The sequence below is a fragment of the Athalia rosae genome, chromosome 4 (genome assembly GCF_917208135.1).
Source record: "Athalia rosae chromosome 4, iyAthRosa1.1, whole genome shotgun sequence".
Lineage (NCBI taxonomy): Eukaryota > Metazoa > Arthropoda > Insecta > Hymenoptera > Athaliidae > Athalia > Athalia rosae.
Genome location: NC_064029.1, coordinates 7,401,084 through 7,423,603, shown reverse-complemented (window position 1 = coordinate 7,423,603; position 22,520 = coordinate 7,401,084). Strand labels below are relative to the sequence as shown.

The following is a 22,520-nucleotide window of genomic DNA, read 5'->3' as shown; positions in this document are numbered from 1 at the left end:
TTCCTTTTTTTCCTTCTTCGTCATATTATTTCTTCGCAGTAACTTTTGAATTAGCCAACATAACGAGTAGTTGTATACTATAAATTGACATTTTGGTGGCAGCAAATCTTTATGAACGTTGTGTTATCTTACCTCGGGTTCTCCTTCGAGATTCCATACGAGAAAACTTCACAACCGTTTATACTTTACTACGTCACTTTATTCACACGGGGTAATAATGACAAGTGTTTTTCACGGATTTTTTGTATTCTTTTCTTCTTTTTTTTCTCTCTCCCAAAACCAGGAGCTCTGTTCTTTTCTTCCATATATTCGAACATATAAGTATATCGTAGGTATACACTTGATCAATCTGAACGAGTGATATTTCATCAATAATCGACTGATCTAGTTCGAAAATTTTCATACGAAATTACGATATTTGGAGAAAATATAGCGTACGTATGTACAATATAGATATAATATTGTGAATTCTTTTGATATGTGATTTTCAATGCCACGTTACAAGTACGTTATATAAATTTTCACATCAATCGTTCATTTTGTGTGAACAACGTATATTAATTTATCTATATTATAATTGTCAAAGTCTTGCGTACACGTAAATAATTACGCGGAGGACCTTACAACAAATGACAAATTATACTAGCTGACATTTTGATTAACACTGTCACTATTTCCTTCGGTATAAATAAAGTGCGACTCTTTATTAATTTATTATTTTTGTCGACAAAGAGCACTTTTGCTATTTCCGAGTTTCCGTATACATACATATACATAAGACTATAGAAAATAAATTATAACTATACAGTAATAGAAAAAGGATACATTTTCATAATTATAATAAAATAGAAAAATTCGCCTACACCTCCCATGTAAATTTGCGCATTCTTTTTTGATATATCGTCATTAATTTGTGATCGGATCATATTTTTCATTCTCGTATTTTTTCTTTATTTTTTATTTTTTTTTTTTTTGATTAATGTAAGTGGTTATTTCATAATATAAAAAAAATGTTTGTTTATTGATTTTATTTTTCTTCGTTTTATTTTTGATTTTCGCTGAGTATGAAATTTATGAATCTCGTATGAATTATTCAATCAACGATGATAATGTCATTTTTCTTATAAATATAACTATGAAATATGTATGGTGAAACTTTGAAATCTTCGACCAAGTTATTCAGAGTTAGAGATTAATTTTCTTCTTTTTTTTTTTGTGAATTATTTATATTACACGTACGGATTAGCTCCAAATGAAATTTATAATTCATTTTCATATACAGATTATAAGGTTTTTGAATAATTTTCTTTGAATAACATAATTTCTATCAACCTACACGGTTTTCATATTTTTTTCGAAATTTTGACAACCAACGTGTCGTGGTTTTTAACAACTTACTATTTTACATATATTACGCTGATACGGACTAGTCGCTTTGCATGTATATCTACTATAAATACATATAGTAGTAATTGATCTCTTAGGCTATTCTGATATAATAGAATGTAAACGTTTCAACGAAACTCAATCACGTATATAATTGAGTGTATTTACATTTGCATGCGGTGTAACGATCATTGTGCTCGTATAATAGCCTTATCATTCAGTTGCGATTTCGTTATCATTGTTATACTGTTAATTTAATTTTTACTTTTTAATTTTCTTTCTTTTGCAACATATATTTATATACGTAACATGTAATATGCACATATTATACTTTTTTAAAAACGAATCAACGCTCGACGAGTTACAATTGCCGCCCTCGCCTCTGCAGTTATTTATTATATAGATACATTTCATTTTTTATTTTCTTCTATGTATATAATCCGAGCACATTACATGGCTCGATTCAGTTTTTTTTTCAATTTTCTACAAACATGCGACTACAATATGTAATTATACGAGACCAATACGTAAATTGACTTGGCCCTGGGGAAGGGGATGAATAATCTATACATTATATGGATTACTGAAAAATGGATGAGATTGTTGTCAGTTTGAAAAACACAATTTGATTTCTGCAAAATTAACTGCTAAACCGAAATTATCTCGAACATTAACAGATCTTACAGATTGAAAATATCTTTGAATGGATTCTGAGGAAAACTTTTTGATAGTAATAAATGACTTTAGTATTAGAGCGAGTGAATTTGAAATTTGGAATTTAATTTATCATATCAGAGCCATGAATTTCTATCTGTATCTCAGGAAAATTATAGAGAGTCATGGAAATGTGAATACAAATATAACTTTATCGAGACTTGTACGGGTACCCATGACCATACCACGATATGTTTATATGATTGAAATGAGTTTCTCAGAGAATAGAAAAAAAAATTCTCAGCTGCCTTTTACAGTATGAAGTAGAATCAAATAAGAAATTGATTAATTTTCATCCTGAGCTACAGAAATCCCACGACGAAGAGAATGAATAGTTGAACAATAACAGCTTTTTAATCTAATCAGATTTAATTCGATCTGTACTCGTATATAATTTATTTGAACTATTTGAAGAATTTTTCTATAAAGATTCAAGTTAATTTCTCTAATTATTTTGCTCCCCACTAACGATATATCATTATTTAAATTCGTCATAACTCGATGCTAAGACGTTTTACTAAAAGTTTGGCCGCTTCTATTATTTATAATATTTTTTTAATATAACTTATTCAATTATTTTATTTTTCTCATAGCTCTCCTGCACAATCTCATCCTAGCGTGTTCATTATCATTTTACCTAAACTTATCGGTGACTCAATTTCGTTAATATTCATATTCAATTGATCATCACGGAAGCAGCGTTGCCTCAACTGATCGGGTCGATAAAAGACAACAAATTTTCATAATTTCTCACGTCCCTTCCACGTTCTATTCGTTGTTGGCACAAGTAAAACCCTTCGGACAATGAGGGAGTCATACGCGGCAACAAAGTAGACTCACTCAATTACCCAGAATGTCTTTTTTTTATTTTTATTCATTACATTTTTTATTCCCTTTTCCTTTTTCTGTTTGTCGCACCTCGAAATTTCATTCTCGCCAAGCTCAAGCGTCCATGAAAATTACACGCGCTCTTGAATCTTTTCAACCGTTAATCTGAGCACCCGTCAGAAAAACAGAGATGACATTCGTTACACGTCAAAAATGGCTCAATTTCTTACACTCTCCCTTCTTTTTTCCCTCCCCCCCTTCTCTTCATATGGCTAATCGCACGTGATATCGCTATCGGCTAAATCATGCTAGGCATTATTTTTCTACTTATTTAGTTGTCAGCGGGAGCAAGGTTACTTGTCGTCTCTCAACAGAGCTTCTTCCGTCTCCTTTCGCCTGGCTTTTGCCTCTTTTTTTGCTCTTTTTTTCTCCTCTTTGGCCATTTTTTTCGCCTCTTTTTGCCGCGCTTTTTCCGCCTTCTCCTCTTCTTTTTGCCTTGCCTTTTCCGCCTTCTCTCTTTCCTTCTCACGTTCCTTTTCTTTTTTAGTTTTCTGAACCTCCTGAGCGACCGTCATCGGAGTTTTGGGTAACGACGGTGATTTTTTACCTGATTTTGTCGACGATCTTGCCGATACTGGGGGAACAACATCCGCGGTACGAGGTGTTATAACTGTACCCGTTGGTACATTTGGCGGACTTCGGGGTGACGGCGAGGCTTCCAACTGCGTAACTATTTTCTGCGCACATCTGTAAAGTGAGAATAAAAATTGATCCGTTTCTGTTAGATTTCGTTTCTTTTTTTTTTCTGTCGAGGTGAAAATGTATTTACTTATTTCAGGAAGAAAACTCACCGTATCCTGGTGGATGCTTTACCGGCGCGGTAATCTCGTTGGAACTCTTTGATTGGAGGTAACCGTCTTTCTCGATTTTCTCTTATTATTTCATCTTCCTCCGGGACCTGTTGTATAGGGTCTTGATATTCCTATGTAAAAGAAAATATTGATAAATAGAGTTAAATTACAACCCTGAATGCCGGAGGTAATGGGATATAGCCCCATCATAGATATATCTATGGCCCCATGTAATATAGTAATACTGTCTATTCCTACCACGGGAAGTAATTTATCGCGAGCACCAGCGAACGAAAAGTTTTATAAAGCTGCAGTAATTAAAACTAGACGCGATCGATGTCATATAATTCCGAAAGCGATCCCTTGCTGGGGAGGACAAGTCCGATTTAATTTTCCTATAATAATTCATTCCAAAGTACATTATGCATCGCGGAATTATCGTTCTTGAATTTAACGAAGTAATCTCGAATGAATTCATTCTCTTGCGAGCGGATTAAGTGCGACGCATACCCCCATCTTTCCACGATAAACGCGTTGGTGGAGACGTTCGTGTTTTTCAACGTATTAATTTCACTCTATCTGCAGTTGCGGCCAATCACAAGGAAACAATTTTTTTATCGTCAGTCACATATGTGGTATTTGTTATTGAATTTAAGAATTTCCCAAACTTTCTTTTCGGTCAAAGTTTTTGAGATGAGAAGTGTAAAAAACCTTGGCCTTTTTTCTCAGTTTGCTCTGAGCAGAAGGAAGATTTACCGCTGCAAAAGTTCAAGAACATTCCGAGGAGAGAAACGATCACTTTGAACTTTTCTTACACATCGCGAGTATCTTTACACCCCTCTCGAATATACCGGGTGAGTCGGTGCCATCATTAATAAAATGACGGAAAAATTAAAAATTTAATTTTCAACTTTTTTCTCCGTCATCGTTTCACCTGGATTCGGAGTTTCATCGATTGGGTTTGGGAGCGGCGAAGCGTTGCCCCTGTTGGCTGTCTAAGCCTATTCGGTTTCCCTGTGGAAATCCCCGAGCTACTGGTAGACGCGGAAGTGGCTGAAGATACGGAAGACACCCCTAGGGAAAAAAAAACGGGTATGAAAATTCATCGTTTACAGTCATGCGCGGCCCATGAATACATTTAATACATTACACCGGGGCTCGCCCAAAGATAACACCATTGCATCTTATCGATGCGTACATATTTTACTCCACACATTTCATCTCTTTACCTGAAAGAGAGGAAGAACCACTGGCCATCGAATAAAGCGATGCCGATGGAGGTACGCTGGCGGGACCCCATCGTCCCCCAGGTCCCGAAGCAGCACTTCCTGCCACGGAAGCCCCCATGCTGTAAGCCGAGGCGCTTTGCGGGAGGACCCAAGATTTCCCGGACATCGAATACTGCAAAGCAGTCGCGATGCCGGTAAGAATTGAAAATACCCCAAGCCATTATTTGCAATCCAAATGACATGCACAGGATTATTCACTCGAGGGAAAGTGGACCCTTAGCTTTTTTTTGTGTTTGAATAAAAAAAAAAAAAAAAAAAATTTGGTACTGGTTGGTACTTACGTCCCGAGGGATCAAAGTCTGCTTTAAACGTAGAATCTTTGCTCTGCATATGACACATCTCAGTGGTAACAGCCGCTGAGAGACGGCCATTTGTATTGTCTTTACGAAACAACGTCTGGGGGGTTGAGATAAATTTTTTTCATCAAAAGTTCAGTTAATTAATATTTCTGTCGTACGAATGTCGTTTATCATATTTTTTTCTATTCAAAAATATTTTACCTGCAGACTACGCGATGTCCACATGGCGCTGTTTGCATCGATGCTCTCGCGTTCACGCATATGACGCACTGAAACAAAAAACGTTACCAACAAAGAATCAGCCCTCTCATATTACACCAGTGTGTTATAAACATTTTGCACGGACTTTTATTCGTTTAATTGAAAATAACTCGACGTTCTTTTATGTTTTTTCTTCGTTTTTTCATGTGGCGATGAAGCCATTGTGCGGCTGTAGCTGTTATATTCGCATTACATTGATCGAAAACTTTTCGCTTAATTAAAAAGTTCTTTTTTCTGTTCCTTTTTTTTTTTTTTTTGTTGTTGGCGCATCAATTGAACTCTCTCGTTACATTTAATTTATTTTAAATCCAACCCTTTTTAAGTCAAAATGATCGAGATCGGGAATTAAACATCCTACAGATGGAAATATTTCATCGAATCAATTTCGAATGGTTCTCAGGGGGAAAACAATTTTGTAAGGAGCAGAAAGAACCGAGAGTTGAACGCTATCTATATAGTATGTATATGGAGTGAGAAATATACGCGGGACGAATCGATGGAATCTCTGGACTTCCAAACTTGTTATCTCCTATCCCGCACAAACCCCCCGGGACGTCTTCCGTCGACCTAGAGTCCTCAGAATATTATATATCCAGCCCGTGCGTTGTACGCGATAAGAAAAATCTCCAGTTGACATTGCAGAGGAGATAGTTGTTTGATAAATTGGGGAGGGAATTATTATGTGTATTCGGAGAGTCGACGGAGATTGCGAACCACCAGCTATATAGAACTGTTTGGATCGAATCTCATTGTGTAATTACCTTTGTCTACGTGGCGGCACGAAACACACACCTATACCTGCTACAGCATCTTGGAATCGTACAATTATGCTCATTATACGAGGATCACTTATTGCCTCAAGTTAATTAAACTCGAAGTCTTACAGCAGCTGTTAAGAATCTGCACTGTTGCAGATTGCGAACACAGCTGGATGATATTATAGTTACCCATCCGACTCTTTGACATCAGACAACACCACGGCAATCGACTTGTATCGACTGCAGATTTTATGACATCTCCCACGACACGGTGTAAAATATAATAGCTCTAATCACGGGCTTTTAACAGTTTGAGAAATCACTGTTTCGTACCATTATGCACGATTATATTTGATCACTGGAAATTCTCGGAGAATCGCCCACCACACCGATTGTTTATTCCTCAATTTGTTTCCCAATTAATTTTTGAGGCTTCTAATGCTCGTGAATTCCGTCGCATGAATTTTTGGCATACCCCCATCCTAAAATTCTCCAACGGTACATGGGGTTTCCGGGTAAGCGAAGAATGTTTGCATACATGCGTCTACATTGCAGCTGGAGAAAAAAAAAAAAATCAAATTCAGAAAAGCTGTAACGATACAAGGACGACAATTCAGCGCCTACTTATACCATTTAGAACGGATACGCTATCTATTCTGAATGCTTATACCGTGTGATATTTTGGGAACTACGAGAATCGACTGTGGGGTGCACCGTATCATAATGTATTTTTGCGGCTTATACGCGAAAGAGCTGAGGTTTGCAAGGTTGTTTCCGAATCGTTCATTTTCATCGTTTGACTGTCGGATAAAACATCTGGCAAAGGAATGAAACTCGCGCGAAAGAAACGAGCCCCGAAAAGAGCCGAATCATCGCTCATTTTTTGACAGATAAGTGTGAACGAAGAGAGACGCATGGCCGCGCGCGATAGTATTCGGTGAAAATAAAGAGGAAAGTAAAAAGAGAAAGACCGGGGAAAAGGAACCACTTTTTGGGACTCCGTTTCATGAAAAATTCATCAGCTTTTACTCAAATTTGATTCGTTCAGAGTTCATTCCGGAAAATTACCCAGCAACGGAGACCGAATTGTATAAAATTAGATCGAGTCATGCGCGAATGGGAAGATAATTTTCTCTGCAAGTATCACTTCACACGTGCCATTGCAGGAGAAAGGTCAATCCAACGATTGACTTCGTATACGTCTATTACTATACAAGGGATAAATGTCTTATATTTTCACGATCAGTATTGCCGGCTAATAAAAACTGAGTATATGTATAGTCGGGACAGCAGCTGTCCATTTCACTTCTCTCTTGATCCTCGAACCGCTCCTCGTTCTTCGTCGATCCTATATAATCTGCCGTTACGTGACTTATATTGGTCCGTCGATCGGTCCGAAAGTCCGAATTAGTCGATAGATCCGGGGTCAGCAGAGGAAATTCGAGATGGACTCGAGCTCGCGAATGAATTTTTTTTTTTAAACATATCGCGAACTAGACGTCGAAGGCATATTGCTATTATAGGAATTTCGTGGGGGTGCACGTTATCCATGGAACGGGTATTTTCAATCAACGGACTTTGCCGTCGGATTATTCGCCCGCTATATTTTTTCGGCGAACGAGCGGAGTAGCTAGACGCGATCGGAAGTTCCGAATCTTCTCCGATATTTCTATCACCTGTGTACCTCGAGTTGAAACTAGATCGTTGAGTTCATCAGTGTTTCGAAAACTCCAATCAACGTGAATTGTCATTTCAATTTCGCTCTGCAATTCGGAGCATGGGAAATTGCTGAAATTAACGATGAAACACAAACTAGTTACAGAGTTCAGAGATCGTTTCGTGTTAGTAGAGTCTTTTAGCGGAAACAAGAAAATTTTTCACCCTGTACGAAACGGATTAGAATTAATAGACCTTTATTTCCGGATGAAATATTTTTGTGCTTGACCAATATCGTCTCATGGAAGACGGTCCTGTCGTGCGTGCGATTTCGTTGAACGAAAATAACACGCACTGCACCCCCACCCTCTATCATTAGTTCGGAGTCACGTTGTGCGGGATTAATTTTCAGTCGTATATACGCTGAAACGGCATCAGTTCCAATTTCACCGGTAGAACGCGACTGTCAACAATTTGAGTCATTACTCGATCCCGGATGAGGTTGCTCTAGCCATTTTCAACATTGATTTTCTCCAACAAAGACAATATACGTATACGTATACAGAGATGTATACATACTTTCGATCTATACCTAGGTACCAACGCATGAGAAATAGTCGACTCACAAAGACTTCGTCAGACCAGAGGGGGGGAATCCGGAACATCGACCGATTCCTCGATTTATTCCGAAGAGCTGAACCAACAACTCCTCCGCTCACGAGTTCAACGGAAAATCGCAGAGAAAACTCGCCGCTGGACAGCCTGGATAGTCTCGGTTTTCTCTCTTCAGAGATTGTGTGAGTGAAAAATAAAATCTAAAGCATGCACGGCATACATCAGTTAATGCAACTGCAACAAGCGGTCCGTTCGTTGGAACGGTATGAATGCGGCCGTCAAGATATAGCTGGCTTATCAAAGGAGCTTATACATACGTTACTCGGGAAAAGCTCATCGTGACACAAAGGGATACTATACCTATATCGGAAGCATTATAGCTTATTGTTATTCCAGGTGAATTTCTTTTTCACGAACAGTGAAAATTATTCAAAATAGGAGTTGGCTTAGTACGTATGTTTTATTCATCTATATGACTACAAAGTTATTAGAAAAAATTTCTACACGGTGCGGTTGGATCTAGTAATAGGGGTGAGCGTGTACGTCGGACGTCACAAGCGGTCCGTAATCGCTGAAGGGGATGGGAAATCGGCTGCTGTTCCAAAATTGATCTCCAAAGGGCTGCGGAGATGATTTACCCCCGAAGTGCGCCGTGTCCATCGTAGGGAAGTATACGCCCTCGCTACTATCCTGTATAGGTATACGGGTAAACCATATATTAATTATTATACATGAATAATTCCCCAGATCAATTGATTATCGAAATGGAAACTAGTTAACGTGAGGTAATTCCCGTGAAGTTTGAAAATGTAAATTTGACGCACGGATCACTGGGAATTATTGGCATTTCAGCCTAGATCGAATCAGTGTTAAACTTGTCGTTTCACATGTCATCAGCTCGTTTTAATTAGAACGAAATTACCATATCGAGGGACCATACCGGCTGCTGTACCGGTTGATGCTGCTGCCGTAGTGATTCTAGGCGTAGTACTTGCTGACGCGGTTGTAGTAGGTGCAGCATTCGTGCTTGTCGAGGTCCCGTCATTTTGCGAACCACCTGGAACACCCCAGCCTCCAGGACCACCCCAACCTCCGGGAGGCCCTCCTGTGCCTCCGGGACCCCCCCAACCTCCGGGAGGCCCTCCCGTGCCTCCGGAACCTCCCCAGCCTCCGGGAGGTCCTCCTGGACCTCCGGGACCTCCCCAGCCTCCAGGAGGTCCTCCTGGACCTCCGGAACCCCCCCAGCCTCCAGGGCCCCCCCAGCCTCCAGGGCCCCCCCAGCCTCCAGGGCCCCCCCAGCCCCCAGGAGGTCCTCCTGTGCCCCCGGAACCACCCCAATGTCCATGAGGTGTACCTCCAATTTTAACACCTGAGAAAGGGGATGGTCCGGTTAAAGGACCCCATCCTGCGATCTGTGTAAGAATAATCCTTGCAGTTTTCGTTACAGACAAATTTTACTGAAAGATTATGTGGAATATGAATAAGTTTCATAATTACCGTAACACCGAGGACAACTGCGACAACAGCGGAGAATAAGATTGGTTTCATGTTTGTACTCGACTGTTCGTTCCGTGAACTCGTTACCACTTTTATAAGTGCGAAATGACGACATTTTTTTGTTTTTTTCTTTTCAATTTAATACTTGTGAATTGGTTATTTATTATCCGTCCTTTGGTAAATGTATATGTATAACTTGTGTATAATTTGAAAACTAATTTCGCGGAAAAAATCATCATCTGCAGGAAGAATGATAAAACCTGTTAAAAGTTGACGCGCTTTCAACCGAGTTTCAATTGTATACCATTGTCAAAGAGCATCTATATTCATCCTGTCAATGCTAAGTGAAGAAGGAAAAAATATGAAAAAAAAAACACCATTTCCGGTTCGTGAATTCATAAATCTCTGTCGCTTCTGCGATTGCATGACGTATTTTATAACAGGAATACACACCGAGACAGAAAAATCTAGACGCGTGTATGAATTATTTTTTATCTCGTTAACTGCGCTGTACTCAATAAATGCCCCATTATTAATTTTTTTTTTTATCACACCGCCTCTTCAGACGTCAAAGTTCAATGATCCTAATTGCAACACTGCGGATATTTGAACGAAGCGGCTAAATTCGAGAGAAAAAAATTTTTCTACCCCGCGTCAACGGCTCGAGCGTAACGCCGAAATGGCAGAAGTACAGCTGCTGAGGTTTCTTCCGTAATATTTGAATAACGAAAGGCGAAAGCAAGCGCTGCTGCTTCCGCGAGGTAAAATTTGGTCCCACCGTGTTATCTGAGAAAGATTGTTGGGTAGCGAACGACCCTTCAAAGGGTTTAATTAGGGACTTAATCGGATCTCTTGCAGAGTACGAACCACCCCGAGGACATTTTCGCAAATATAGTCTATGTACAGAAGAGGAAATTTTCTAAGCACGTGTACGTATAGCTGCAGGAAAATCTAGTAAACTGAGGTGAGTTTCCTAACTTTGTTTCACGGTCGTTGGACGCTTCGGACGGTCCCCAGAACACGGGGAATGACGTAATATCCTGCGGATACAACGCGCCACGTTAGCACCCACATGCACATGTATATTTACGTATATATAGGTTATATACCTGCCTATTTATGTAACGTAAAAGCCTGCCGCCTCGTGCAGAGCTTTTTCTTCGTACAGGTATACACGTACCTCTGTATTCTCGAGGACCGCGCGAGAAGCAGCCAGGAAAATATTTACTTTCGAATTATTACTGCCAAGAACTTATGTACTACTGGTGAAAATGTGGGTACCTTATATACGTATGTAACCGCATTTTGAGGGAGAGTTTATACAGTTCCGTATATAGGTATAATATCAGTGAGAAATAGTAGCCAGTGTGACACCGTAGAAGAAGGAAGGATGCGGGCTGCAGTCGGTTATAGGCTGCTATCGATTCGAGGAAATCAAATAATAAGTTAAAGCCCTTCAATTTCCTCAGCGATTCCGAGAGATGAAAAAGATCCATCGAATTGTGGGATTTTATCCTTCTGTTTTTGGATCTTGACACGTTGTTGTATTTTCGATAGATTAACAACATATATCGCCGCACGGGATCTGGATCGATTTTTCCGTGTCCTCATCTTGTGCCCCGTTTCATAATAATCGCAGTTAAAATTGAGTGCCCGCGGCTGTGTAACTAACGAATTAATGAACCGCGACTTACTTTGTCGGAGTCTTTTCGACAAGAGAAAGTAAAAAAACAGACTGATCCTTACCTCGTCTTCTTGGGAGGACGCCAACTCCGGCTCATTTTCTTCAAGTTTCGTCAACAGTTTGTCCTGGATAACAGAAAAATGGAAAAAGAAATACTTTAATAAAAAATCGTGTGCATTAAATTCGAACGTGGATATACCTCGAGATTTGTGAAACTGACGTTTAACAAAAAAAAAAATTAGTTTTCGCATTTTCAGCACAGTTTATATATAATACGCATCCAGTAAAATGCGGTAGAAAAATATTCTGTGTAACCATAAAAGGCAAAACGGAGAGTAAGAAAAGGAAGAAAAAACTTTTGCGGTAAACATAACGTGTAACTTTTCCCTGGAATGATGTGGTATACTGGGATATTCGTGCACGATGTAATATATGCGCCATAGGATCCAAAAAAAAAAAAACATTCCCATGTTGGTGAGATATGCACCGTAGTGGATGTGACTAAGTGAGTCTGTAACATTTTGCAATTACGTAAAACGAACAATTTAGCATGTAATTTACGAAACTCGTAGTCGTAGTCGTGTGCTAGTGAACTAGGAAGTATTTACACACACACACACACACGTATTTTGAGGTTTCATTATTCATACGATTGCTTTGAAAAGCGGAAACATTCGAGAATGGATGAAATTACTACTACAAATCTAGGGGTACGATGCATACGATATTCTCGCGCCATTATGGTCTCGTGCAGATTACATGCCCTCTGATATATAGTTTATATTGTACATATTACATGACGGAAGCAGCGGCGTTCCGATGATAAGATTCATATCACACGATCCTGCATGTAGACACATCATATTATGCATCCGTTTGACAGTCGACGTATCTATTGTCGCGGAAATAATTCGCTACTTGTCAAACAAAAAAAAAAACCGAAAAAATTTGGGGATGTATGCTTTCTGTTGGAATTCAGTTGGGGAGTGAAAAATTCCGTCGATTCTTAACGGGTGGGACGAGAAATTTCGATTTATTTCGCGAACGGAGCCGATGTTTTTTTGAATTTCGCAGGTTCGATGTCCCGTTCGAACTGATTTATCACTTTTATCGGTGTTATCGCGTTGCACGTTGGTTCGTTATCGTCTTTAAATCCAGGACACGAGGCTGATATATTTTAAATCGCTCAGCGGGCTAAGAATAGAAGTCTTTGTGGCTAGACCGATGCAAATCGATAGACCGGCTCTAATGGAGCCTCCCTATCAATGGGGCGTCTAATGACGAGCGCATAAGAGGCCTATAGAAATTCTGTCTCGAGTAAAGAAAGAGAAATAAAAAATGTGTGAGAATTGAAATTCGAAAATCGATAACTCAGCTGGTATCGCGGGCAATCTTTGAGCGAAAAATTTCGAGAACTCGTAAAATATTCAGTGGGTGGGTTCGACTCAAGCATAGGTAAATAAATATATATATCCGCATAGATATTCGATATACATATATAATCTATAGGTAAACGCTCGCCATACTTCGAATCTCCTATTTTAGATTCCGCATACTATTTACATGCGAGAAAACACGCGGCGTACCAACATATCCATAATACCTAGATATATTTTTCCATTTTATTTATTCACTTATTTTTCATTCTGTTTCATTTTATTATTCTTATCGTTCAATATCAGAGAGGGACGGAACGCTCTTGTTGCTCGTGTGGTTCAAGGTCGTTTTTGCAAACAATTTTATGGATTTTTTAAAAGTTTTTTCTTTTATTTTTCACACCACGCTGTTCAATATTTATAATCTGCACTGCACATTACACACAACGGGGAAAACCCCTTTCACTCCGTCGGTGTGCAGGAATTATTTTACATCATAATTGAAACGACCATCTGATAGGAATTTGGTTGAGCATTGTTCCAAGGTAAATCGTCCGTCTTTTTCTGCAGTTTTATCGTGAGTTTCTTTTCCTTCTTTTACAATCATCGGTTATTCTTACTGTTCAGCGTCGAAATTACTTCGGTAAAATATATATTTATCGGTGGTCAATTATTCCGTCTGGTACGTGCTTCGGAGGAAGTGAAGTAATGATGAAAATCCAACTTCCGACGTGCATCGCGTATGCGGCTGCGATCGAAAAGACTTCGGGATTTTAATTGCATTAGCAATTCAGAGGAGTTCTCCTTTTTACAATATAATAATTCCTCCTTCGTCTGGGGCGCTCGATCTACTGAGACGAACATATAATTATACCACAACGATGAGAAGAATAGTCGCGAATAATTTTCTGGAGAAATGAGATTCCCTTTTTTTTATCGTGAATCATTTGCGATTGGCGATAGACCGCTGGTAACGATTATTATCGGTAATTTTACCAACTGTATCGATGCCCCGATGCAGATAAATCTGCGACATCTCCAGGCGGGGGTTGTTCATTTTACTTTCTTAATAAAAGAACCGAGTGTTCCTCGCGCACTTTGTGCACATTGATTTCCATACATACATATACATGTATTATACGTATAGATGCGGGTATACAGCTGACTCGAACTAGAAAGTGACTAGAAAAGCAGTCACGTTCTTCGATCCATGTATATTGAGCCTGCATTTTCAGCAGAATCAAATTTATGCGAGCTGCTTTTCCGTTTCGAAATTTAAAAAAGCCCCGTTTGAAAATTCGCTTTTTGACTGCTGGAAAAATTCAACGATACGGTGGATTTGGGTGTCAAGCTCAATTGAGAAATATTTCACGACGTGTAGATGAGAAATGTTGCCGCACCTCCCGGTAAACCAAGATCGGGCGTTCTCGAGTGATGCGGGAAATTTCCCCTTCCAACTCGTTTCGCCCAGACGCCAAGGCTTCTGGATAATCTAATCCGATATTCAAACTCCCGCGTTTGTATCTCAGCACTAACTAATCCCTACGCACGTATCCGCGACGGGTCTGAATTTCCACTAATTCTACAATTAATCGAGCAACGCTGGTCGAGTGTCGAGTCGTTCGTTAAATCCTCGCGCGTTTTGTGAAGATGATAAAATGTGTTGGACAAAATAAAACAACGTTCCAATTACTGACAGAATTTTTTTTAACCGAACAAAATTTTTCCTCAATTTTTGATCCACCGAACGCCGTCAAGATTTCTTTTGACGTGGAGGACGTTATTGAGTGCGGATCGTCAATTCCGCTTGTTTGTTTCAACGGTAATATTTTTCGGTTGAGATGCCACTTTGAACGGTCGAGTGCCTTGAATTAAATAAAACTGTTGACGATCTGGCGCCAGCTGCGGACGGGGGGGTGGAAAAGTTCACGCCGAAAATTTCTCCTAAAATCTGCCCACTGCAGCAGTTTGTCTTTCAAGTGGATATACGGCAACGTTCATAAATTTACCGGAAGTAAACCGTGCATACACGTACTTAAAGTCTATATAGCGCTGTACTATATCCGTGAGAAATACAAGTTGGGTAACGTATATCAAAGTTTTTCCGTTACAAGGGAAAATTGGAGCGGTGAATTATTAATATATACTACCAAGTTCCAAAGTGTGTATACCTGTATTTCGGCAAGTGATGTTGAATTCGCGAGTGAAAATTGATTCAGAGTTGGCCCGTTAATATTTTATTTCAACTTTGAACAACACCCCTTTGATGTGGAGATAAGTTGAGGGTAAAAATTCAAAAAAAAAAAATTAAAATTTACGTAGATGGTCAATTAGAAAGGATTTTATTTTGTCTTTTTCACGATACTTCGATCGGAGATAACATCGTGCGATTGTTTCGTAGAATATTCAACGAAACTTAAATTTTGTTTTTCTCTTCGGAGCCCTCGTCTGCTTTGATCAACGACGGAGAAATGATCCCCGATTTTCTGACTCCTTTCATCTGCGTCACCATTACTTTCACAATTATTGGTGAGTGATTCCAGAAGCAATCAAATAAACAATTTCAAATAAATCTAGATCGTTGTTATATTTCGGTTTTTCTTTTTTTTCTGCCATCGAATAATTGGCTGTTACTGTTACTGTTACCATTACTGGGAAGAATTGTCTCGTAATTTCTATCAAATCGGTATAACTTTATGCTTGAGATGTTTCCACGCCGTAATGAAATGATTAATGATTCAGTTCGGTCATACTTTCTCAGTTTAGCACAGAAAATCGTTTCGAATCTGAAATTATTCTTAGATCTATCAGTGACAACTTCGCCAGTTAGGCAGCATCATCGTTGCCGGTAGTTTGAGAAATTTTGTAAAAATGCTGCCTTCCTTCTTGGCCTTATACTTTTGCCGGTTGTTAGTAGTGTACAGAGGTCGGTTAACTAAAATCTCATTAAACTACGATCATGTCATTACTATTTTTCAACCACTGGGTAAAAGATCAAATACTGAAGAAAGTGCAAATTGTTCGAAAAGTGAAAACATCTACCGGTGAATTAAAAGCTCTCCTTATATTTTACTTCGCTACTTTTATAGTTTTTATATGATGCGCCGACAGAAGTTACCTCCCTCATTCTCGGGGATGTACGGAATCATCTCAGATTGAATTAAGAGATCAAAGTTGAACTCGTAAATCCATTTTCTGAGTGGACATTAAATGAATGAAACGACAAGTACCTGAACCTGTTACGATTCTAACGAGAATTCGACACTTCTTTCTACCGTTTCTGTTCTTGTTTTTTTTTTTTTTTTTTAGCAACAATTTCGCGTTTTATTGATCACCATTGTAATTCTCTCCGGGGAAATGCCGGTCCGACGGACGTAAAATATTGGTGAATTATAAACGCGCTCGACATTTGTTTCATGCGAAATTGTACAATGACGAGTTTCTAATTTGGATTATTATTCTTTCGATACAGTTGCTAAATCCCGTGCTATTGGCTTTACTTTCGTATAGGTATATGTGCTGCGGCAGCAGCTAGAGCGTTAGCTCCATCAGCGCGTATGACGAGATATACCCGCGATTCTAGCGAAGCCCACGTGGACTATAAAAACGAAAGTGGAAAGATAGAACTGCTTTGACGATAAACAGCGTATCACGTCCCGGTAGAGCGACTTTATGGGATTGAATTAAAGAAATATCCCACGTCCTCTCCTGGAAGATGCAATGAAAAAAAAAAAAAAAAAAAAAATCACCATAATTTTATGGAAAAGAAAATATCTCATTCCTTATCCCACGTCGTACTCTATTCGATTTTCAATGAATTTTTCAAATCATACGGGACAAGAAATCGCCCTGTATAGGGAAAATTTTCCGACACCCTGTAAAAAATGTTTTCAGTCCTTTTACGTTAGGAATTATTTCTGTCGCCGAACAATACGAATATCACAAAAGGGGGAAGGTCTCCCTTTTTGCTATTCGAAGCAAAGATTTCTCTGATGTAACAATGGCGGCTTCGCAACACTCCAACTTTCGTTGTATATCTCAGTTTAAGATTGTTCCTTTTATATCCGTCGTAAAAATATACGAAGAGAAAAGAGAGGAAAAAAAATCTGCTACAGGTATTAATCCGAAGTATTACCCTTTGAATTTTTTACGCTCCTGGCTCGCTAACTTTTTCATTCCTCTATTAGTCATTTCTATTTCGGTGTCACAATGGATCAATTCAACGATGCTTGCATAATGAATAGAATTTCAATACCGTTTAAGATTTATTCTATCTATAGCTGACATTCGATTAGGCATAGCGCAATAGTGTCACAATAATTAATCAGTCGGGAGCAATTTCACAGTTATTAGAACGAAGTACGATATTTTGTGGAAATATCGCACATCCTGATTATCAGCCATCTAATAAACGCCCACATCGCGTAATACGCGAGTAATTTATTGTAGTAATTAACAGCTAGCGCACGACGACCGGGGTGATCGATAATCCGATAGCCTATTAATTGAGAAATCAAGCTCTATTTATTTTTTCTATATAAAAAGGGAAATCTTCAAATCGTTCTGATTATAATAACGGGACCCGCAGTTGAGTCGAACGACCCGAACGAGGAATAACCGTAGAAACTGATTGGCAATCCGTTGAGGAAATTGTTAAATTTATGCAAACTCTACGGGGTGAGATTGTGCTAGTTTTAATGAAACAATACGTTTATACGGACCTAGTTTCGAACGAAAATTATAATCGCTACAATCCAGGTATAGGTAACATGCGATAGGTTATCGCATTCGCACACTGAAGTAAAAAAGAATGCGTGGGATTTTTTGTTTCAGGTAATAACCCTGCCCACATTTCACCGTTTCCTACGGGCAATTGCACGTTATGCTGCCCGATCCAACCCGACCGAGATATCGAGTATCAGCTTTACACCAGGTGATTAATGATCGCCTTATAATATTACGTTACTAAAAAAAAACAACAAATTTCTTAATCATTGCAAGGCGGAATCCCGGCATCCCGAATCTCCTGGTCGTCAACAACGCAGCGACCTTGCAAAGAAGCTCATTCAACAGAAGCAATCCAACCGTTGTTTACATACACGGTTACAGCGAACGAGCACCTGGACTCAGCGCGGCTACTATACGAGATGGTCAGTTTCAGAAACGTCACTTTTTTGTCTCCTTCACCTTATTCTCCGCTTCTTTTTTAACCCTGCGCTCTTTTCCACCCGGAAAAAAGCCTCCCAAAAACGTTGGATGTCAATGCAGAGAAAATTGTCTACTCCGAAAGAGTGGTGGCCGATTCCATCGATGTAATTGAACATAAATTTAACGATGGTTTCGATAATTATTACATGTATAGCGTATCTGAGGCGCGGAGATTACAACGTGGTTCTGGTAGATTGGGGCAAATTGTCGGCACTCCCGTGGTACATTACTGCTGTGAGAAACACCAGGCTAGTCGGACCTCACGTGGGTGGCATGGTGAGGTGGCTGGACGCCCAGGGCGCCGTTCCCATGTCCAGAGTACACGTAATCGGGTTCAGTCTAGGTGCGGAGGTCGCCGGTTTCATGGGGAAGTCTCTAGCTCCACAGCAGGTGCATAAAACTTCCGGCAATCGGATATACATATACATAGTATTACAGTACTTTGCTTTTTCTACTGCTATTTCTTCTCTACTTTTTCTTCTCTCTGTTTTTTTTTTTTTTTTTTTCCGTACACGTATACCCCACTATTTTCCTTCCATCATCGCACACATCCCGGAACGGCGTCGGAAGTATTTTACCGTAGAGGAATTCAACTGAGGTAAAATTATACTTTCGAACTTTCACACAATCATATAGACTTATTTGCGTGGAAACACGTTACTCATGTTTCAATCTACATTTTTTCTCTGTTTTTTTTTTATTCTTTTTTCGCTCTTGAATCAAATAAACCTTCACAACGAATCGTGTCCGTTATAAAGTTCTTGAAAAGGTGCGAGGTCATAGATTTTTATTGTACATTCGCACAGCGTTGAGTTCATAAAACATTTTCGTTTTTTTCTTATTCTTATCAAGGGATAATTATTAACCATAACCGCATGTATAACGAAAACTCGTGGGCGATGGAGATGGCGTTCGGACATGTATCAATTAACGAGTGAACTGATTATCGTTAGAAAAATCGTTTCGCGTGATCAAAGATTTCCTGTTAGAACGTAATAAACCCGCGTTGTTATTCGCGCGTAGGTGGGAAGAATTACCGGACTTGACGCCGCTTTTCCTCTGTACATGGACACGGGTGCCGATGGACATTTGACATCGGCTGACGCAACATTCGTAGACGTGGTACACACGGATGGGGGTATTTTCGGCTTTCCAACCCCACTGGGACACGCAGATTTTTACCCCAACGGAGGTCGACCTCCGCAGCCCGGATGTGCAACCGACAATGTGATCTATAGCGGAATAATTCGCATAATTAATCAGTACAGTGAGCTATTTTTGTTTTTTTTTCGTTGCTTTTTCCTTCCGAACGACGAAGAGTTTCCAACGCATTTTTTTCCCCCCTCCCCTTGTTCCGATTTCACGTTTTCATTCGTGACATTACAGTTGCCTGCGGTCATAATCGTGCTTGGCGATTTTATGCGGAATCCGTGAACAATCCGAATGGATTTCCGGGGAGTCGATGCATCAGATGGAGACCAGAAATTCGCGGTAATTGTAGCTGGACTCCAGATGCTCTGATGGGATTCGGCGCGGATCGTAGAATACGGGGGATGTTTTATCTCAGAACGAATGCCCAGCCTCCGTACGCAAGGAATATAACGGGTTACGGTATCCGGAGATGAGATCATCCGTAACTGCGGAGGAACAAGAGAAAAAGGAAAAGAAAAAATAATAATCGAAGATAAAATAAGAATTGGATGAACCATAACGAAAAATGTACGAGAAGATACGGACCACCCTTATCCCTACAGGGTACGGACGGCGTTGTATTTTTGGCTCCACAAAAAACCCCGAGGCGATATGTGGGACGACGACGACTCTTTTTCTGTGATATTATTGCACCGAGTATACGTCTTGGAGAAATCGGACATCGATTTTGCCGAATCGAATCTACGGACATTTATTTTTTAATGTTCGTAATTATCAATTGATAATTCTGACGAGTTTTTAACAAAATGAATTTATAATTTACGAAGTTATTTTTCAGTCATTCAGAGGATCAAACGCTAAGATTAATTAGATGAAAGACTGCTTATTAGAGACTATAAACTTGCGTGTCTCACGCACGGAACGCACGTAGCATGCATGCCGTAGTTTAGATAAAAATGAAGGTAGGTTAGCGAAGTCACTATCTACACGATATATTTAAGTCTTTATCTGAGCTATATTACGGTAGTTTTGGTTAAAGTTTGCCAGGACACGTCAGAATATCTTAAGTTATGCAAAGGGAGAGAAAAATTCGATAGCTGTCCCACGAATGGTGTCGACTCCCCATAGGTATTACCCACCGATTGCTCGTTGTGGCGATGTTGAAAAAATAACGATCGATATTCCGGTTGAAAAACTTTGGAAATTTCGCCCCCCACAATTCGGGAGCGATGAGACCGCGCCTTTGGAATGTACATGTAACGTGACTCGACGTAATACCATACCGGTTGCCGATGGGCAATGGATTATCGGTAAAGCCAAGATTCAAGGTCGAACGAGTCGTTATTCAGATAGATTATCAAAATTGCAAGTAATTTTCCTATGTACGTTATACCGTTTCGCCATGCCAATTTAAATTTCATTACATTTTCGGAACGTTGGTACGGTAAGCGCATGTAGTCGTATGTTCTAGATCCAATTTCATACCAGACTAGATATTCGGAAACCGACGAACTTTGGAGGAGGAAGGAATATTTCTCCTCGAATGACCTCGTGGATGCTACACTAATTTCGATGGGTACTCGGACTGTTTCAAAGACTTTTGATAAACCGAACCGAGCTGCAGCTCCGACGTGAGACCATGAGAACGGGAAAGTAAGTTTTGAATAAGCGGGCAAAATTCACGAAGTTTTAGCCCCGTCGTATCAGCGCGGAAAAATCCGAGGCAACTGAAATTCTGCAGACTTTGGTGAAGGGTTGGAAAAAAAAAAAAAAACGCAGGCTGTCTCGGTTACCAAGAATCCTTGTGTGTAGCTCGCTAACTTCAGTCGTGCGGATTAAAAAAAGCAGGCATGTTTTATAGCTGCTCAAGCAGCGACGGTTTCGCAATTTTTCCGTCAGCTTCAAGAGGATTTTCTCGCTTTGCTCTTTTCCGTGTCTCTTCAAGACCAGAAGAAAATAAAAAAAAAAAAAAATACATGATACACTTCCTTCACGTTTCTACTCCCTACTTCAAACCGCCGCATTGCTACAGCTTCTTTTAATTATTCAAAAAAGAATTCTGTTCGCAATTTTCATTTTTTGTACCCATAAAAAAACGCTCGTTCAGTTTTTTTGAAACTTTCCTGCAACTTTTTCGAGAATCCTGCTTTTTGATTTCGAACACTCGAGACATCCCGGAGCATGCCGACTGTCGCGACCACGAAGATTTTTTGAAATAGTTCCACGTTATCCCAATTGTACGTCCAATCGCGTTACCGTTTGTCACGAATGCCCTATAAATGAAAAGGTTCGATGACACAGACGCTCATTCTATACCCGATCGGCGATGACGTTACACGGCTATACTCATGTCGAGAGACAACCGATGTATAAGTCCTTTTCACGTTAAATATGTATACGAAAGTAGAGCTGATACGTAGCGTTTCTATACGGGACGTTGAAAAGGCGACCTTTACATATCCGCGCCATTGTTCCTGATCCGGAGTAGCTCGAACATTAATTAAAAATTTCGCGGTGAAAACTAGTTGAAAGGTTGACTCGCTCGTACGGGATGTCGAACCGCTTCCAGTGCCCATTCGAATTATCGATGAAATGCGCCGGGGGTTATTGAGATGATAAATGAAAGACATCGAGTGCGTGAGAACGTACGTACAAAGTTCGCCTTTTACAGATCGATCGAACGTGGATCAACGGATCGAAGTGCGAACGGCGACAACGCGTAACCGCTGCATAAATAAAACACGGCCCAACGTCCCAATTGCCAAATGTCTATCTTACGCCGAAACCGTCTCCCACCCGCATGCAATTTATCGCTAGTTTTACTTTCGTTGCGTATACCCGCCCGCTGAGAGAACGGCACGTAAGATGATAAACAGCTGGTATATATAGCTATAAATTATGTACATGAGTAAGCTTTATGCGCCAGACGTGTATAACCGGCCTACC

The 22,520-nt window shown here is 39.8% G+C and overlaps 3 protein-coding genes and 1 long non-coding RNA gene across 6 annotated transcripts in view; 2 read left to right on the top strand and 2 right to left on the bottom strand.

Moving 5' to 3' along the window:
• Positions 1-2,636: 2,636 nt before the first annotated feature.
• Positions 2,637-22,520, bottom strand: part of LOC105692627 — a 31,682-nt gene continuing 11,798 nt past the window's right edge. Inside the window, exons 3-9 of the mRNA XM_012411946.3 lie at positions 11,901-11,963; positions 5,569-5,636; positions 5,350-5,464; positions 5,009-5,180; positions 4,714-4,853; positions 3,780-3,910; positions 2,637-3,675 (exon numbers count right to left, since the gene is read on the bottom strand). Coding sequence (XP_012267369.1) covers positions 3,282-3,675; positions 3,780-3,910; positions 4,714-4,853; positions 5,009-5,180; positions 5,350-5,464; positions 5,569-5,636; positions 11,901-11,963 — 1,083 coding nt within the window. The 3' untranslated portion in view covers positions 2,637-3,281. The remainder of the gene's footprint in view (positions 3,676-3,779; positions 3,911-4,713; positions 4,854-5,008; positions 5,181-5,349; positions 5,465-5,568; positions 5,637-11,900; positions 11,964-22,520) is intronic.
• Positions 3,547-4,702, top strand: LOC125500549. Its single transcript, XR_007277916.1, has 3 exons — positions 3,547-3,682; positions 3,767-3,837; positions 4,509-4,702. It is a non-coding gene; the product is annotated as an uncharacterized LOC125500549 (long non-coding RNA).
• On the bottom strand, positions 9,099-10,313 carry LOC110117397 (glycine-rich protein 5-like). The gene is made up of 3 exons (XM_020856191.2): positions 10,155-10,313; positions 9,598-10,069; positions 9,099-9,347 (listed from the first exon to the last, which is right to left on the bottom strand). Exons 1-3 carry the CDS (start codon positions 10,203-10,205, stop codon positions 9,343-9,345), a joined length of 528 nt encoding a protein of 175 aa, XP_020711850.2. The 5' UTR covers positions 10,206-10,313; the 3' UTR covers positions 9,099-9,342.
• Positions 14,347-22,465, top strand: LOC110117396 (hepatic triacylglycerol lipase). 3 transcript variants are annotated; one of them, XM_048653487.1, is made up of 6 exons: positions 14,347-15,743; positions 18,048-18,147; positions 18,216-18,364; positions 18,616-18,812; positions 19,446-19,689; positions 19,809-22,465. In XM_048653487.1, exons 1-6 carry the CDS (start codon positions 15,686-15,688, stop codon positions 20,045-20,047), a joined length of 987 nt encoding a protein of 328 aa, XP_048509444.1. In that variant the 5' UTR covers positions 14,347-15,685; the 3' UTR covers positions 20,048-22,465. The 3 variants fall into 3 exon arrangements, with proteins under 3 accessions (XP_048509444.1, XP_048509445.1, XP_020711848.2); XM_048653488.1 differs by having other exon boundaries at positions 14,348-15,743; positions 18,577-18,812; positions 19,446-19,684; positions 19,809-19,976; XM_020856189.2 differs by having other exon boundaries at positions 14,351-15,743; positions 18,577-18,812.